The 19,407-nt window shown below is 44.0% G+C and overlaps 2 protein-coding genes and 1 pseudogene across 2 annotated transcripts; 1 reads left to right on the top strand and 2 right to left on the bottom strand.

The window, feature by feature from the left end:
- Positions 1–1,842: 1,842 nt before the first annotated feature.
- LOC127767061 (40S ribosomal protein S19-like) lies at positions 1,843–3,712 on the bottom strand. The gene is made up of 4 exons (XM_052292276.1): positions 3,519–3,712; positions 2,609–2,699; positions 2,281–2,464; positions 1,843–2,202 (listed from the first exon to the last, which is right to left on the bottom strand). The coding sequence occupies exons 1-4, from the start codon at positions 3,606–3,608 to the stop codon at positions 2,127–2,129; spliced, it is 441 nt and encodes a 146-aa protein (XP_052148236.1). The 5' UTR covers positions 3,609–3,712; the 3' UTR covers positions 1,843–2,126.
- A 1,810-nt stretch (positions 3,713–5,522) lies between these two features.
- On the bottom strand, positions 5,523–6,863 carry LOC127766289 (transcription factor MYB44-like; annotated as a pseudogene).
- Positions 6,864–8,681: 1,818 nt separating this feature from the next.
- Positions 8,682–17,181, top strand: LOC127767064 (U-box domain-containing protein 57-like). Its single transcript, XM_052292279.1, is given in 12 exon segments — positions 8,682–8,831; positions 8,961–9,083; positions 9,856–9,978; positions 11,599–11,658; positions 12,150–12,241; positions 12,325–12,433; positions 12,661–12,667; positions 12,670–12,764; positions 15,221–15,323; positions 15,415–15,653; positions 15,719–16,462; positions 16,628–17,181. Coding segments are annotated over 12 exon segments (1,950 nt in total). The 5' UTR covers positions 8,682–8,804; the 3' UTR covers positions 16,856–17,181.
- Positions 17,182–19,407: the final 2,226 nt, after the last annotated feature.

Genomic DNA, 19,407 nt, shown 5'->3' with positions numbered 1-19,407 from the left:
GCCAATAAAATAATACATTCAACTATCTAACCACATTGTGGAAGTAGTCCATAGGAGAGAAATAACAAAAGTCATCCATAAGCATATGGGCTATCCATATAGAATAAAATATGTCATTTGTCTCTATTTCCTCTCTCCTCCTCATACTACTTACTAACCATATACATTGTGAATGTTGCAATAGTTAAAATCCACAAATGTGGGTCCCATCTATATAGACTACTTTAGCTATATACATTGGTGTTGCCCTTAATCAAACAAAAAAAAGAACCAAAAGTTGACATATTAAAAAAAAACAAAAGTTGACATATTTAGAAATACCGTAAGAATATGGTACAATTTGAAAACGTCGGTGTGCAACAATATTATTTTCATTTACATTTCCATAATTTTTAACATTTTTATCAGTAAACATTTCCATATTGCTCGATCAATAAAAATAAAAAATGAACTATTTCCATGAGCCTTTTTACTATAGGGATATCGGTGGCTTGTTTGTCAACTTTAGGAAAGAGGATCGGGAGTTTAGATAATAAATTGATGATGAGATCACCATGAGAATTTAAATTTTAGTCCCAATCTCTTGTTTGGTAAAGATGGTAGGAATCGATAAGAAGTTTAGTTGGAGATTACATCTTAAATAAAAACAGATGTTTAAGATTTGTTTAGGTAAAGTAAAAAATGAATTTCCTCCAAATTACCACTCCCTACCAAATAGTTCCTCTACCAAGTTTCAATTCCTCATCCTCATCCTACTCAAACTTTCATGTCTCCCAAACAAACATAATATTTTTTTTAAAAAAGTACACTAAACATAAAAGTTAATAGCCTCACTCTTCTATGCTCCCAAGCATTAGCTAATAATATCTCTACTCGTACCGTTTTACTTGTTTTGAATTTTTTTTCGAACCTCCTTGGTACGACGACGCTATTTCGGTCACTCCGTTGTTCATGGATCGTTCTGCGTTGCCTAGTCTCTCGTAAAAACTACACCCAAACAAACGGACCCTAGAAGATTAACGTGGAGGTGGATCCTCTGCCGTAGAGAAGCACTTACGGGTGGGCGTTAGGGCGCATCTTGACCGTCCAAGTAGAATCTAACGTCTGGGATTGCTGGTCAGTTGTTCGGGTTTTCCTCTCTCTGATTGATTCCTGAAATACATTGGAGATCAAGCACGAGATAATCCGCTACGAACAGCATCAAGCGGCGGCCGTTGAGCTGAGAAAATATACTGAAAAGTTTTTTCATGGTTGTTTCGTGCATAATGCCTAACTGAGGGCTTGTTTATTTAGTTCGCGAAATGAAAATTTTTGAGCGTCATATCAGTTGTTTGACTGGATGTCGCAAGGAGTTTTTAATTTTTGAGCGTCATATCAGTTGTTTGACCGAATGTCGAAAGGAGTTTTTAATTTTTGAGCGTCATATCTGTTGTTTGACCGGATATCGGAAGGAGTTTTTAACACGAATGAAAAAACTAACAACTACGATTAAAAAACTGTAGCACTTATAACTAATCATGGACTAATTAGATTCAAAAGATTCATCTCGCGATTTCCCTCTTAACTGTGCAATTAATTTTTTTAATCTATATTTAATACTTCATGCATATGTCTATAGATTTATATGTCTATAGATTTGATGAGATGTATTTGGGAAAAACTTGTGGAGAACTAATAAATGGCACGGCAAGTAATCACTTGTACTCCTCGATGATACGAATTACCAGTACTCCTCGATGCTTAACTGATAAATGACACGGCAAGTAATCACTTGTACTGAACACAAGAAAATAGACAACTCGGTGCCGCTAGAGTAATACTGGCATCAGCAGAGACATTCCATGGGCTTAATTTAATTTTCTTTTGTCCGGAACTAGTGACGGTGCATTAGGAGTTCATTCAGGAAAAGACAAAACACATACTGCAGTATCATACCTAGATGCATCCAACTTCCAATTCTCCGAGCCAGCAAAGATAGGGCATGTTCTAATTCAAAACTGCAAACAAACTGTAGCCGACTCAACCAAAGATAGGGCATGTTCTAATTCAAAACTGCAAACAAACTGTAGCCGACTCAACCACCAAACATATGAGAGGCAGTAAGGGTTGAAGATCCATGGATCTGTTCAGGCGATGGTAACATCAACTCTTCCGGCCACTTGGTCCAGATCACGCCTTCCCTGGGAGGTGATGAGTCTTCCGCTGACATAGATTAGCACACGATCATCATTATAACAGAAGATACGCCAAGAAGTAAAGCATGAAGCACTTGTAAATTACCCCTTGGGGTCGACATCGATGATGCCCATCTTCTTCAGCTGCTGAAGGATGTTGCGTGAGATAGCGCCGCTGCTCTTGCAGAAGTGCGGGGGGCGTGAGCCGTTCCTCTGGCGGCCACCATAGATCTTCTGGAAGCCACCTACACCAATACCCTGCCTCAGGTAGATCTTCCTTGCAATCGAGGCTACAGAAAACAAGCAACAAAGTCACAATCATATTACAGTGTTATGCTCAGATCCCTGGCTGTGACTCCTTAAAAGAAAGTGAGACGGCCAGGCATTCATGTTGACAAAGGAACATGAATGCTGTAAAAGAAAAGGGTACTCACCAGCCCTCGTGTAGTACCAGTCTGGATCATAAGGAGGGAGCTCCTTGAACCTCGCAGTCTTCACGATGTCAACCCACTCAGGGAGCTCCATCTATAAGAGAATTTTAATTGTCAAAACTTAGAACAAAGAACATACACAAAGGCCAATTGATGTAAATGGTTTCCTATCGTAGTTGTAATTTGACGGTAACATAATTACAAAGCTTTATTTCTTTTATGGCATCAAGAGTGCTAACTAAAGTCCACAGCACAGTGCAACAAAGAATATATTTAACATGAAACTATAAACAGAACAAATAATCACGCAAATTGTGACCAGCGTGAATATTCCACACCAAGCAGTATGCAAGGTCTTCATGCAGCAGTAGTAAATATCATCACATTACACTTTTTATGACTTGACTTAAAACATTTTTGGTCATGCTTAACCAACAATAAACCACATCTTGACAATAAAGAGTATTTAGCTCAACACAACAGAACAAGTAAAACACAAGACGACCTGGTAAACAGATACTCAAAGTTTGCATGACAACAGGAGCTCCTGGCCTGGCTACAAACAACTATGGTCCAAATTAGAGTCGATATCTCAATACAGCCTCACCCACATACCCTAATCACGAAAAACCAACATACTGCAACGCCGCATCAACATCAACGTAAACGAAATGAAGCACACAGCTACACTAAGCAACGGCGCATCCAACATCAACGTAACGAACAGATCGGATGCTTGTCCCTAAGCCGCAGCAGCAAAAGGAAACCGTGATTGCATCCGCACAAGGCTTCGCAACACCGAATCTCCATAGGGGCGGGGGCGACCACATCCCATCCATGATCTACCAAGAACTCGGATCTGCGTGGAAAGCGCAAGGTAAGGGCCTGGATGGTTGGTTGGTCGGTTGCTTACCTTGCCGGAGCGCTTGAGGTGGGCGGAGTAGGCCTTGACGAACTCATGAGGGTTCACGTCCTTCACCGTCCTCGCCGTCGAATCCGCCATCCTGCCGCCGCCGCCGCCGCCGCCGCCGTGGGGGGAAGGAGAGGAGAGAGGAGGGAGTGAGGGTGCGGCTGCTTGGGGGGCTAGGGTTTTGGGGAGGAGCGGGTGGGAGCGGATTTATACAGCGGCGGGTTTGGTTGCGGGGCGTCGGATGGTAGATGGACGGCTGATATGGCCTGAGCGCGTGGGTCTAGGGTCCGCGGATGGTTTGGTTTGGGCTGGAGGTGGTGTACGTGGGCTGAGTTGGGCTCCTCATGACTCGTTTGGGGATTACCAATAGGAATAAGTTCACTGCAGGTCCCTCAACTTAACAGCGAGATTTTTTTTTAGCGAGATTTTTTTTAGGTCTCTAAACTACAAAACCAGAAATGTGTACCCCTAAACTTATAGAAACCATGCATTCAAGGTCCTATGGCAGTATATATGGATGGTTTCACTGACGTGGCATCCTAGTCAGCAAAAAAAATAAAAAAAAACATGGGGCCCACATGTCAGCCGCCCTCTGCTCTTTTCCTCTCCTTCTCTTCTCTTTAATCTCTTCTCTCTTATCTTCTTCGGTGAGGGGAGGCCGGCGGCAGGCAGCAGGTGGCAGGTGGCGAGCGGAGCGACGGTGGGCAAGCGTGGTGACGGGCGCCAGGAGCGGAGCGACGGCGGCATGCGAGAGCGGCAGCGGTCGGCGGGTGCTGGGCGGAGCAGTTTGGGAGGGAGAGGGAGGCGGCTGGCGAGCCAGTCCGAGCTCACCCGGCCTGCGCGCGAGCTCGCCCCGCCGTAGATTGGTGTGCTGGTGGAGGTGTGCCGCCGGTGGACGGCATGCGTGCACGACGACGAGGAAAGGGGGAGAGCAACGGCCGACGACAGCGAAGACAGGCGAGCGCGGCACTGGGCTGCTCACCCTCGCCGACAAGGCCCCTCGCTCCGCCGCACTCACTCGCCACCCTCTGCCCACTGCTGCTCCGCGCTACCGCGCTCGTGGAGGAGGTCGACCAGCACGATGACGCCGCCGGCGGTGAAGAACTGGAGCATGACGAGCGCCGCCACTCTCGCCCACCGCCCATGTCCAGCTTCGCTCGCCCGTCACTCCGCTGCCGCTCTCGCTCGCCACTCCGCCTGCCACTCTCGCTCGCCGCTCTCGCCGCCGACCCGCCCGCCGCTCCTGCCGCCTCTCTCCCCCTTTCCGCGCCGCCCGCCACCCTACCCGCCGCTCCCATTGTCCCGGCCGCCTCTCTCCCCCTCTCTCGCTTCTTCCATGCACGCTGCCGCACCTGCATCTGTCTGCCTGCTCCGCGCTGCCCGCCTGCGCGCTCGCTTGCCGCCCGCCGCCGGCCTCCCCTCACCAAAGAAGAGAATAGAGAAGAGAGAAAAGAGAATATAAGGAGAGGAAAAGAGGATAGGGCGGCTGACATGTGGGCCTCACTTTTTTTTTGCTGATTAGGATGCCATATCAGCGAAACCACCCATATATACTGCCATAGGACCTTGAGTGCACGGTTTCTGTAAGTTTAGGGGTACACATTTCTGGTTTTATAGTTAAGGGACCTAAAAAAATCTCGTTGTTAGTTGAGGGATCTCTAGTAAACTTATTCCCCAAACTTATTCCCAAATACGTCCACTTTAGGGCCCCTCAATTTATCGCCGAGTCTAAAATTCGTCTGTGAACCCGTAATACCAACATGACACGTCTCTCAACTCCTAAAACCAGTGCAAATAAGATCCCAAGGTGGTTTGGACAGCGTTTTAGCTGATGTGGCACTTAAAGTCACATAAAATCGTGGGACCCACATGTTAGTGAGTGTTCGGTTAAAAATAAAAATTTATAGTGTGAATCACATCATCACCCCCTCTCGTCCCCTTATTCTCTCCATTACTCCTCTCTTTCCTTTTCAACATCGTCGTCATCTAAGGTGGCTCTTGTTATACTCAAGATGGTTGGGGCGGGGGCAGCAGTGGCAACATCTTAGACAGTGGTGTAGTTGGAGGCGGCTGCAACAGTAGTGCGGCCACCAACGGGGTGGATTGGTCAGTTTGTGGCTGATCTAGGCTAGGAAGAGGGAGGGTGAGCGAGAGCGAGGTCGTTAGAGGAGCAGGAGGCGCCGCAGTGGCGGAGGAGGAGGAATAATGACCCTGCGGGCCCTTGTGATCAAGTGGTAGACGTGATGAGGAGGGAGATGGTGGTGTGGCGGCAAGGACAACATGTGGGAGTAGAAGCTGTGGTGGCTGGAGTCGCTGGGGTCAGAGCTAGAGGGGCTGCCAGGGGCATTGGTGGCGGACAACGACGGGTGGTCGTCGCTGCTTGTTTGCTTGAGCGGGCGGCCCAGAAGCAAGTCGTCGTCATTGACGGAATCGTTGTCTAGCGGCGCGAGGAGTGCATCGGACGAGGTGTGGTACTAGCACTTGAGGGTGGAGTTCCGGTGGTTCTTGATGGCATTGTTGGTGCAGACGACGAGGAGCTTGACGATGGTGGCTCACTTGTTTGCTGAAGCAGGCGTGGGTGTGGAGGATGGTGTCATCCTCCTCGGGCGTGAAGGGGTGGTGCTCTACCTATGGTGACAGCTGGTTGCACCGCCGGATGCGCCACGACTTGCCGGACCTCCCCGGGATGGACTTGCTGATGAGCGACCAGTCACACGCCCCCGTGCTTCACCACTTGCCGCTGCAGCGCCTCGTCCTTCTTTGGGCTCCATGACGATGATGAAAGGGAGAGAAAAAGGAAGGGAGTGAAGAGGGGAAAGAGGTGGTGATGATGTGGGTCCCACCGAACTCACTGACATGTGGGTCCCATCGAACTTTAAGTGCCACGTCAGCAAAAAAACGTCATCCAAACAGTCTTGGGATCTTATTTGCACTGATTGGGAGTTGAGGGGACATGTCATATTTGGTATTGCGGTTCAGGGATGAATTTCAGACTTGACGACATAGTGACAGATATAACATGTCTGCAATAAGTTCACATTAGGTCCCTTATCTTGACTTCAAGACTTCAAATTGTATCCTTCAACTGCAATACTAGATATAACATGTCTCTCAATTTGTAATATCGGAGTACCCGAGATCCCAGAGTAGCATTGTGTCTAATTTTGGCTGATATGATGAGTTGACTGCAGTCAACTGGGCGAGTTAGTGTGGGACCTACGTGGACCCTACATGTCTATCTCATGAAAAATATAAAAGAAGAAACCTTCTCTACTCCCTCTACCTCATCACATCTCTACTCCTTGCTCCGTAGCCACCAGCCCACCACATCTCTGATGAATCCGCCATCGTTCCTGTCCGCCGCCCATTGTCCTTCCAATATGGAGTTATTTAACTATTTGCCACTTTTAGATTTGGCAATTAACTATTTGGCAAATAATTAATTGCCAAATCTAAAAGTGGCAAATAGTTAAATGCCCCAAGAGAGATGGGGAAGAGAGGGGAGAAGGGAAGAGAGAGGAGGAAAAAGACTGCCCACTGGGTTCATCGCTGATTTAGCTGGGTTGAGCACAATCGACTTACCACGTCAGCTGAAATATGATGCAATACTACCATAGAGCTTAGGTACTCCGGTATTATGAGTTAATGGGTTATATCTGGTATTGTGATGTAAAGAAGAACATGATTTAAACTCCTATACCTAAAAGTTAACTTATTGAGAAACATGCAAGTTAACTTACTGAGAAACATGCACTCCTCTACATTTTGGCATGTTTGGCATAGCTCTAGCTCCACCCAAAAAGAAGCAGAGCTTATTTGGAGTGCTTTCACAAAATGAATTAAAGATGTGGAGTTGAATTTATGTTGTTAGAGCATCAACAATAGTTATCCTATTTCCTTTCCAAAACTGATTTTGAGGGGTTTTAGTGAAAAAAAATCGGATCCAACAGATCGCAAAATCCTTGCACTAGTTTTGGTGTTCCCATCCCCATGTATTTCGCTATGTGGGTTTGAGGGCGAGAGAGCGATTCCCAATCTCTCGTTCGCGTGTTTGTCCTCTCCTTGTTTGTTGGGAGCGCGGGTGATCGCGATCTCTTTCTGCGTGCGTGGAAGAAAGAAAAAAGAAAATTTCTGTTGGTAGTTTAACCGAAGGGCCCACTTTTAATTTTTGAGATTGAATTTAGACTGTGTCTCTTAGAGGGAGAAGTTTTTACACTCCCTATTTTCAGTTTAGGAAACCCAGAAATCAAATTTTAGGGATAGATTAGTGCTAATCTGTTGGCATTACCACCGGTCCTCCTATAATCCCAAAAATGTTTTTTGGTTTTCTAAACTGAAAATAGAAAGTGAAAAAACTCTCCTATTATCCTAAAATTGTTTTTGGGTTTTCCTAAACTGAAAATAGAAAGTAAAAAAACTCTTCACTCCAACAGATAGCCTAAATTCAATCCTCAAAATTAAAATTAAAAATGCGCCCTTATGTTAAACTAGCAACATAAATTTCCGTTTTTCCCTCCCGCTCGCACAGAAACAGACTGTTAAACTAGCAACAGAAATTTCCGTTTTTCCCTCCCACTCGCGCAGAAACAGATCGCTATCTCCCAAGCGTGATAGCCCACGCGCTCCCTGTCCTGACGCTGCCTTCGTGCGGCAAGGGGAGGAGAGAGGCGTGAGTACGAGATTGGGAGCGCCTGAGAAAACACATCGAGTGAGGAATCGGGAGAAGGGAGCTTCAAAACTCGAGCAGCAGATTAAAGGATTAGTTAGAGCTGTTTTTTTAATTAAAATCCTTTAAAATCAGTTTTGGTAATTAGGGGCCTGTTTGGTACAGCTCCAACTCCTAAATTTAGCTTCAGGAGTTGGGTCTGGAGTGGAGTTGTGGAGCTGTCTAAACCCAGCTCCACAACTCTAGTTCATTTTGTGAGAGAGCTCCACCCAGCTCCACTCCCAGTTTTAGTGGAGCTGAAACTGTTTGGCTGAACTCTAGCTCCAGGAGGGGTGGAGCTGGAGCTGTGCCAATCAGACCCTAGATGTCACTAAACCCAACTCCTACCATTAATTCAGTAAACCCAACTTCTACCATTAATTTAGGAGTTGGAACCTAAATATTTTTCCAATCTGCATAGTCCTCTCCTCATCCCTTCTCCTCTTATTTCCTTTCTTTTATTTATGAGAAGATAGATTTCCAGAGGGGGACGCTTCAACTTGGAAACCTTGAATTTTATTTACCGACTTGCCGAGCAGCAGCAGCAGCAAAACCCTCCTCTTTGCAAAGCCCCCATTGCCGCCATGCCGCCGCCGTACAGTCATATCAAGGTGCCGCAGCGCTGTTGCGATCTTCCCCGCGACCCCTTCTTCTCGCGCAGATTGGATTCTCCGCACCAGCGCAAAATCCATTGGGGATTCGGATTCTTGACCGCTTGTTGGGTTTGTTGGTCTGATTAGGTGGTAAGGGAAGAGGATTTCCGCTCGCGTATTGGGGAAGATGGCCACTACTTCGATCTCATCGACTTCAGCGCAATCGAGGGATTCAACGTCCCGCCTACCATGACCATCCTCCGATTCAAGGTAGTGAATCCCATAAGATGGGTGTGCTGCTTCTTCTAATGAGTTGCTTACTACTGTAGTAGTTGTACTCTTAGTCCTTTCACATATTGTTGTGGAATGTATAGAGGAATCTGACAAACATTAGAAGATGACTATTCGGAAAATTATGTCAAGAATAAATGGTCTGGGATGGATTTGGCACCATCCTGGCATCCTATATCCTATATAGGAAAATAAGGACTAATTTGTTTTGATTGTTCAGTTTTTTTTTTGGAACAGAGTCAGGGAAAAAAATGTTTTTTGAACAGATTCAGAAGAAAAAAAAATGATAATGAGCATTAAGGAAATGAATCGCTTGACTTGACATTTTATATCTTATGGGAACCAATGCACAACTTAGAAAGTTCGTAGTCATTGTCATGACGAGTATTTATCCTGGAAACCATGTAACCAACCATTGCATTTGGTATCCTTGTGAACTTATCCTATATACGCCACTCATGGCTGTGTGCATTGCAAGCTGTAGACGCTGGGTTCTTTATTCCATTATCTAAAAAAAATCTATACACTCCAAAAAAGACAATTGGTACAATACAGCCAGCTCCCGACTATGGTCTCTTTTAAATATGCTATTTTAGGACACTTTTGCTCTAATAAGGACAGCGTGGTTATTTGCGAGATGTATAACTTTACACATGTAAGCTGACAACCCTGTATGACTGTTTATTGTGCAGCTTGTCGTTCTTATGTTTCATATTACATATAGAGTTCTGATAGGTTCAACTTTTTACAGGAGAAGCTCACGGAGAAATTTGGAACCCCTCTGCAATGTCAACGCCTGTGGTGGTGGGCTAGATGTCAGAACAACACATACCGTGTTGACAGGCCGTTGACAACCGAAGAGGAGAATCTACCCGTCAGTAAAACATTGTGATCACCTTATTTTCTGTTGGTTCTTAATACTGTTTTGTCCCATGCAGTAAAAAATGCTCTTTCATTTGAACCTAAACAGTTATGTGCTGAGTAAGAAATTAGAGAATGAAGGGTTCCCTTCAAGCCTGTGCTTGTCTGATCGGTCAGACTGAAGTATTATAAACTACAAATAGATCCATTACCTCATTTTTCTAGAGGTTTCACATGATTTTTTTCCTTCCATTATTGGCTTCATTCTGCACCATAATTTTGAATTATGAATCCTGCTTACTTAGATTGCAGATGCATTTTGTTTAGTGCTGGTAAGCGTCAAAGGCTAGTTTGCAGTCATTCTGCACTTGCCATGTCATCTTCCTCAAAGGTGTGCTGAAGAGAAGATGAAGTTTTGAATGCAAAATGTGACTATCAATTTGTTGCTTTTTTAAGCATACCTGCTTGGGTATATCCACTTTCAGCAGCTTGTTATATATCTTTAATCTAAAGTCTTCTGTGTGGAGTAAGAAATCAAAATGAAGGGTTTCCTTCAAGCCTGTGCATAGCTGACAGGTCAGTCTGAACCAACACCAACTAATAGATCTAGCCCCTCATTTTCTGTAGATGGTAACTTCTCATGAATGTTGTCCTGCCATTATTAACTTACTTGGCACCATAATTTTGAATTATGAATTCTGCTCACAATATGATGGGTACCTAGTGTCGAGTACCCTAATCTCACCCTCTCTTTCACAGTACCAACAATAGTCAATACGTTAACTCTCTGAATCATCTACAAGACTTATACGGCATTCAGCCCAACTATGACTAGGCACGCCGGCACATTAACTGAATTCCACCTCTATGTAGTATGGTTCTTAGGCCATGCACTCGACATGGACTCAAACATGAAAAAAGAAATATAATTCAAACTTCAATTAAACACCTCTAGAAAAAATAAAATAGCTCGGCTCTTTGGCTAATCACATTTGCTAATACATTACTGCTACTATAGACCATCGACTCAATTAAAACTAAAGGAAAAATGTGACTCTAAAATTGGTTCAGTAACTCACTTCCATGAATGGCACATTAATAAAGCAGCAACTACAGTTGGTTTGTTTGCTTCTTATTTCACAAAGACATGCAAGAAACTGTCAGGGATTATTATAGGAGCCTTGTACACATCTCCATCCATTGCAGATGTTGTCTGTTTAGTGCTGCCAAGTGCCAAATGTTAGCTCCCAGACCCCAGTCGTTCTCCATTTTCCTTGTGATTCCCTTAAAAGGCGCGCTAAGGAGCGGATGTAGTTTTCAAAAGCAAAAAATTATTCTTTTAATTGATTGCTTTTTTAAGGCATACCTGCATTGGTATATTCACTTTCAGCAGCATGGTATATTACTATATTTGTAGGCGTACCATCTTGATCAGATAGTCCTATTAAATTTTGAATGAAATATGGTATGTGCCGTTATTACCCTTATATTTCTTAAAATTTATTTGATGGCTATGCATGCCCTTTCTGTGTAGGAAGTATGCTGTATTTTGATCTACTGAGTTCATACAGAGAGATCTAGATATACTCTTTGGTTTAGTGAAAATTAAAGTTATGAATGCACACTCTTGTAGGTAGAAAGTCTAATTTCAGCATTGTGTTTCGAAGGAGATCATCTACAGCTTTTTCTGGAGGTTAAGCTTGAACTTTAGATAATATATTTTAGAGTAAATTTCATTCAATCCTAGGTATTGTTGTCTAAGTTGCACAAAACCATATGGGTTTTAGCACGTGGCACTTAACCCAAGTATTATGGCTATACAGTTTCACAAAACCACATTATTTATCATCCACACTTTTGAGTTCTACAATCACATCTCAAATTTATGAGCTCTTTATCCATCATATAAATATTACATGCATCTAAGTAATTTTTAATTCTTTTTGATATAAGAGTATGTAAAATTGGTTACCACTGTGGTTTTTGTGAAACTTTAGGACCATAATACCTAGGGTTATGTGTCATGTGCCAAAATTTCTGTGGTTTTGTGCAACTTGGACCATAATAGGTGGTTTTATGAAATTTACTCTATATTTTATTGTTTATTTGGGGGGAAAGGACCCTTCTGGTTTCATCCATTGATTTGTCATTCTGTCAAAGTCTCAGAATATTGTCACATTTTAGGTGCTCAACACTAATTCCCTACCAACATGGAGCAACAGGGATGATGCACTGGTGTTTCTAAAGCATTATGACCCAGAGAAAGCACAGCTAAGGTCAACTTCTTTGCTGCATATTTTTGTCTTATTTATCAGTTGATAAGGCTGACTAAAATTTGTTTCTTTGAATGAGAAATTAGGTATGTTGGATTGCTGTCCGTGAAAGTTTCATTGAGGCCTTCAGAAATTCTTCCAAAACTAAGAAGTCTAGCTGGTTTCTGTTTAAGCGAAACGATAGAATTGTATGAGGTCAGACTTTCTACGGATGCAAACCGGGTTCTCCAATTCTCGAATGAACAATTTTATCTCATCTGTACTGGTTTGGCACTTCAACAAGCAGGAAATAAAATTTGAACCTTCAGTGTGGTGTGAAGCCATTGACATTCATAATACCTTTTCAGCTGGCGAGGTTTGTTTCTCTTTTGCACACTCCCACTCTTCTGTAAAATTGTAATTTCTTCTCTTTCTTTCTGCAGATTATAACTGGGACATTATTTGCTTCCAAAAAATCTTGAAGCCACCGGACATATCAAAATATCCTTCTGTTGCATCTTTTCTCCAGCATGTTTGTGATCAGAAGGTAGTTCTACGTTGCTCTCTTCTTCCCTGCTGTAGGTGACTTTATTTTTTTTTAACAGGAACTTTACTGTATTTTCAGTAAATATTTTTTCATATTGTTCTTCCTTGTATGCTTTCATGGTTTTGATCATCCATAAAAGTATCTTGATGGTGTGGCTATTAGGGATGAAAGTGGTACGGATAATTTCCGAGTTCCGGTCCGGTTTTTCGGATGCGGATTGTTGCGGTCAGATTTTTTTCGGATATTTTCGGATTCGGATACGAATTCGAATACAGTAGCGATGGTATCCGTCGGAAATCGGATTCAGTCGGAAACTATCCGACCTTTTTTTGCCGGATATCCGAATCAAAATAAACAGCAAAATCCAAATTACTCCCTTCATTCCATGATATAAGGCACAACCATTTTTTTTTAGATGTTCCATAATATAAGGCATGCATGCATGTAGGCTATTAACTATGACCCCTTCTCCATTAAATTATTACTTTTTTAAATCCTCCACTCTCATGTTCTCTAATTCTATTGGATGTATGCATTGTATTTATTAGGATGATCCAAACTACAAGATGATAATAACTATTTTCTTGGTCTTTGGGTTAGGGATGGTTATGCCTTATATTTTGGAATGGAGGGAGTAACAAACATCGAAAAACGCTCGTCGCCGTCCGCCGCACGCCGTCGCCTCGCGCCGCCGAGTTCCCGCCGTCGCCGTCGCATGTCGCACGCTGGATCCGCTCGTCGCCGTTCGCCGAACGTCGTCCCCTCGCGCCGCCGAGCCCTATCCGTCGCCGTCGCCTCACGACGTCGAATCCCGCGGCTGCTAGGCCGCTGACCCCGGATCCGGCCACCCTGAGATCGGCGTTGCCGTCCGCCGCATGCCATCGCCTCGCGCCGCCGAGTTCCCGCCGTCACCATGACCCGGCCGCCCCGAGGCCGGCGCGGCTGGTTCCGCTTGTCGTCGTTCGCTGCACGTTGTCGCCTCGCGCCGCCGAGCCCCTGCCGTCGCCGTCCGCCGCACGAGGCCCCGCCCCCGACGTCGCCGTCCGCCGCACGCGGCCCCGCCCCCGTCGTCGCCGTCGACGTCCGCCGCACGCGGGCCCCGCCCCCGTGGTGGTCGCGGGAGCCGGGAGGAAAGGGTGGTGGCTGGGAGGAGATTGGGAGGTGTGGGAGAAACTAGGGTTAGGTTTATATATCCCTCCATCTAAATGGGCCAACAGGCCTAAGAATTAGCTATTAAGTCTATATGTCCTCCCTCAACTTCGAATTAAATTTTATGATACTAAATGAATTCATGTGAAAAAGTTATAAAAAACAAAGCTGTATAATTTATTGAGATCCACCAATTTTATTTTGGTCATTTCTTCATCCGAGTTTGGTTGAACTATATAAATTTTGAATTTTAAAATATAAGAAATTCAAATAATTTTTCGGGTAGTAAATGATTTCAAATGGAAAAATTGTCAACAACAAAGTTATATAACTCATGAAGATCAACAACTTTTGTTTGGGTCATTTTTCTATATGACTTTGATTAAATAGTTTGAATTTGGATTTCAAAATATGACACCTTCAAACAACATTTTCAAATACTAAATGATTTCAACTGAAAAAGTCATCAACAACAAAGTTGTATAACTTATCAAGATCTACAACTTTTATTTTAGTCATTTTTTTCATCCGACAAAGCGATAGTAACATTGTTTACAAAATTTACATATCTTGTATATGGTTTCATAAGATATAAGAGAGATGCAAATTTTATAAACAATATTACTATCACTTGGTCGGATGAAGAAATGACCAAAATAAAAGTTGTAGCTCTTGATGAGTTCTACAACTTTTATATTCATAACTTTTTCAGTTGAAATTATTTACTGCTTCAAAATATTATTTGAAGTTGCTATTTTTTGAAATTCTAATTTTTTACTTGATAAAACAAAGTCACAAGAAAATATGGCCAAAATAATAGCAGTAAGAACACAATAACTCGATAGAACATGATTTTAGAACACAATAATAGCCTTGTAATGTCTTACTTTTGATTGAATCGTCTCCCTCAACCACAAAATCGAATATAACAAAATTATTAACACTAAAATTTGAAAATGTTGATATGTTCTATTAGAAAAAATAACGAGTTATATTTCTTCGTTGATTTGTGAAGGTCGGTTTGAGGGGCTTTTATGATCTGACTAATACTCGTTACCGTATTCGTTTCGATTCGTATTCGCTCTGTATCTGTATTCGATAATATTCGATTCCGTTTTTGTATCCGGGTTTCCGATTCCGATTTCGATTCCGAGAAAAAAAATATGAAAACGAATATGATAAAGCTAGTTTCCGACCGTATCCGATCCGTTTTCATCCCTAGTGGCTATTAGTTCAAAGTTGAGTTCAGCTGATTTTTTGTATTGATCTTTTACATTTAACCAATTATATATTGCTTATTTAATTAGACGTATGAAGAAGTGAGGAAGGTACACATTTTAGAAGAGGAGATTGTTACATTAAAACACCAGGCTGATACATATCTTGTTCAGAAAGAAAAGGCCGTGACAGGTATATCAGAAAGACTGTCAGTTTTTGTCTTGTTATGAGTTAAAAGATAGATTAGCGGCAACAATATTTAAACCCTGTCTTTGTAATGAAGCGTATGATCAGGTGAAACATGAACGAGACAATGCTGTGCGACAAATGAATGAATTACGCAACCAGAGCACACATGTCATCCTTGATTTCTCCTGCAAGGACTTGGACCAAGCAACAGAACATTTCAAAAATGCTAGCGAGGTTGGTGATACTGAATATGGGCGTACATATAAATGCATGATACACAATACCAAGGTGGCAATCAAGCTGTCCAGTTCCCAAAGGTTATTTCAGCAAGAGGTAACCTTGCCCACTTGTGATACTTGGTGTTGGTTGATTCCATTAGTAATTCGAGATTATTGCAGGTCTCTATTCTTCGCCAATGGAGACATCCAAATATTATCACATTCATAGGAGTATGCTCGAAGGTCTCAGCTCTAGTATATGAATGGCTACCTAATGGAAATCTTGAAGACCGCATTATTTGCACAAATAATTCTCCACCTCTCTCTTGGTACAACCGCACACAGATCATTGGGGAGATTTGTTGGGCTCTGCTTTTCCTTCATTCGAACAAGCCTACTGCTTTGGTCCATGGTGATCTCAGGCCTTGCAACATCCTCATTGATGCCAACTACAGAAGCAAGCTTTGCAGCTTTGGTATGTCCAACCTGTTTCTGCAGCCTGGGACCTTCCCACCAAACCTGACGGCAAGGCTGCCGTACATGGACCCTGAGTTCAACACCACCGGGGAGCTCACAACACTCTCTGATGTCTACTCACTGGGTGTTATCATCCTACGGGTCTTGACCGGAATGCCCCCCTTAACTCTATCGGAGAAAGTTGCAGAAGCATTGGAGAGTGATAGCTTGCACTTGCTGATAGATAAATCTGCAGGGGACTGGCCTTACATTGAAGCCAAACAATTAGCACTCATTGGCCTTAGCTGCACTGAAATGACGAGGAAGAAACGGCCTGATCTCTTAAACGAGGTGTGGATAGTTATTGAGCCCCTAACGAGGAAGCCTCCTGCAGCCACCTGGCCATACTTGCAATCAGCATCAGGAGATAGCAGTGTACCTGCTGCTTTCATTTGTCCAATCAGCATGGTAAATAAATCTGTAATCATTATTTTTGCAGCTTCAATTCTGGATAAATGCTCCTAATTCTCCTTTAACTGCTGAATATCCTTTTTCTATTTTTTCTTGAAATCTTCAGAAACCAAAACTTTTACAGTGCATATGTGATATGTTTCTCTCCTGCTAATATTTCAGGAGATCATGAAAGATCCGCAAGTGGCATCTGATGGATTCACCTATGAAGCGGAGGCCATAAGGTGCTGGTTTGATAGAGGGAACAGTAGGTCTCCGATGACGAATTTGGCCCTTCCCAATCTCAATCTCGTCCCTAATCGTGTCCTCCGTTCTTTCATCCATGAGTATCTTCAGCAGCAGCAGCAGCAGCCGAACCCTGCTTACCAAGAGCAGTTATCAAAAACCTAGTTTCTGAAGTGTAATTTTTCTTTTGTAAGTAACATGAAGAGGGCTGTCGTTATTTCAGATAATTAGGTAGTAACAGTGAAGTACAAATGGCAAGAACAACAAAAACATGTGGAATTTTACTAGACAAAAATGCTCAAATAGGGCCGGGCTGTCGTAATTTCAGTTAACGGAGAGGAGGAAAAGGAAGAAGACGGGTGTAGTTTTTGACATTTCATCTGATGATGTGGCAAATGAGCAAATTGAATCATCCATTTTCTGACATTTTAACATTAACAAAGCAACCAACTTGGTGTCATTTGAGAGAATGCCACACATGAACATTTTTTTCCCTCGTTCCATGCAGTATTGTCTGGCTCTAGGTGGTTGTTCATGTGCTTCATGTCCCTTCCTCGTCACAACTAATATGCTGACAATCTTACCAAAGGACTTCCCTAAACCTCATTCAATGATTTTCGCCCCGTTGGCATAGCAGGAGGCCCAACGCACGTTCTGTTGCTTATCAAGTATAAATTGTTAGAAACTGGGAAAGTACTACACTGGTTGCTTCATATCCTTGTGAATGAAAAAAAATCCTATAAATCTTAAGTGTTACAAATATCACTAAACATCGCGTTTTCTGATATGTTAAATAAGTCAGTGTTGTACAATAGCGTCACACAATTTTTGGAGTACAGTGATATGCAGATATATGCTACAAATATTTTTTTCGCCGGGCCAGCAAAAATCGGCCAAGATGTATATTAAGAAGAGAAGTTTTTACAAAACACCCTGTGCTGAGAATGGTAGAGGCAACAACCAATCAACCGCCGTAGTGGGAGAGCCTAAAATGGACTAGGCTATCTAACCACCATCAATGGCGCACAACAAACGCGCGGCCTTCCATGCTTCCCACTCATCAGCGATGGTCGCACACAGATGCACCGCTGAAGTGGCCATTCCATCGAACACCCACGCATTACGTTCCTTCCAAATTAACCACGTCACTAGGATAACTCCCGCATCGAATGTCTTCGATCCGTCTTGTGAACCGATTTACGCGCCACGCACCACCAACTTAGCATGTCCCCAGAAGGAGAATCACAGGCAATGCCAAGACGACTTCTGACCTGTGCCCATACCGACTTCGTGTAATCACAGCCGTGGAAGATGTGGGCACAGGATTCCGCATCGTTCCCGCAGAGGTGACAGAACGAGGCGAGATGCCAGCCCCGCCACTGGAGGTTGTCCGCCATCAAGCAAGCCCCTCGCATTGCAAGGAACATGAAGAATTTGCAGCGGGCCGGCGCGCGGGACTTCCAGATCAATCTGCCGACCGCCAACCACGTCTTCCCGGCGCAGAGGAGGGAGTAGGCCGTTTTCACCGAGAAAACACCATCCGTAGCAGGCTTCCAACATAATACGTCCGACTGAGTAGGGTTCAGGGTGACAACGATGATCAGGTCCTAGACTTGGAGATATTCTATCATAGCTTGGAGCGATAACCCCCTCCCCCTGATGTCGCCGGTCCAGGCATCCTCTTGCAGTGCCAAGTGAACTGTCCTTCCCCTGTTTTTGACGTCAGAACATAAAATTGGTGCCCAGTTCAGAATGGAACCTCCATCCGGGAGCTAGTTGTTTGTCCAGAAGAAGATGTTCTTCCCGTCCCCCAACACCATCTTGCAACCTGCAGCAAGGCAATGCTCGGCTTTCTTGTCTTGAGCCGGCGCGAAGGACGCCCACAGCCGCTCCGGTTGGGACCACCGCAACCAGAGCCAACGCGTTCGCAGTGCAACGCCCATTCTGCCAAGATTGACAATGCCCAGACCGCCATTCTCAATTGGCAAGCAGAGTTTTTCCTTAGCAACAAGGTTGCATCCCCCCCGGTGCATCCTCGTCCCCTTTCCACAAAAAGCCGCAACATTTTTTCTCGATTGCCTTAACCGCCCACACCGGTAATTCCAAAACCGATAAAAGATAGAGTGGGATAGCCATCAGAACATGTTTGATCAGAGCTAGCCGAGCGTCCGGTGAGAGCAAGCGCGGTTTCAAGCCCGCTAGATTCTTCGCCATCCTATCCAACATCGGCTGCAGCTGTGCCTTTGACAGCTTACGAGTGGACAGGGGGAGCCCTAGATAGGTGATGGGGAGGTTCTTAACCAAACATCCAATGTAACGTCCCGCCTCTCCCAGGCCAGGCCCGCTTATATCTGACAGCTTTCATAGGCCATAAACTGCCCTCACAGACCAACACAAGTCTTTTCTGCACACTTTGTCCTCACTCGTGCGCACTCGGGAAGAATTTCCCGATCGGTCACCCATCCCTAAATTGCTCCAGGTTAAGCGTGTCTTTTCTGCACACTTTGTCCACACTCGTGAGTACTCGGGAAGAATTTTCCGATCGGTCACCCATCCCTAAATTGCTCCAGGCCAAGCACGTTTAACCTCGAAGTTCTTTAAAGATCGGCTTCTGGAAAAGAAGTTGCAACTTGTTGATATGAGTATTCTATTAATCCTATTAAGCCCTAGGCTGGGATGTCACATCCTCACCCCCTTAAGACACCGACGTCCTCATC

This window comes from Oryza glaberrima, chromosome 3 (genome assembly GCF_000147395.1).
Source record: "Oryza glaberrima chromosome 3, OglaRS2, whole genome shotgun sequence".
NCBI lineage: Eukaryota > Viridiplantae > Streptophyta > Magnoliopsida > Poales > Poaceae > Oryza > Oryza glaberrima.
This window is presented reverse-complemented; position numbering and strand designations above follow the sequence as displayed.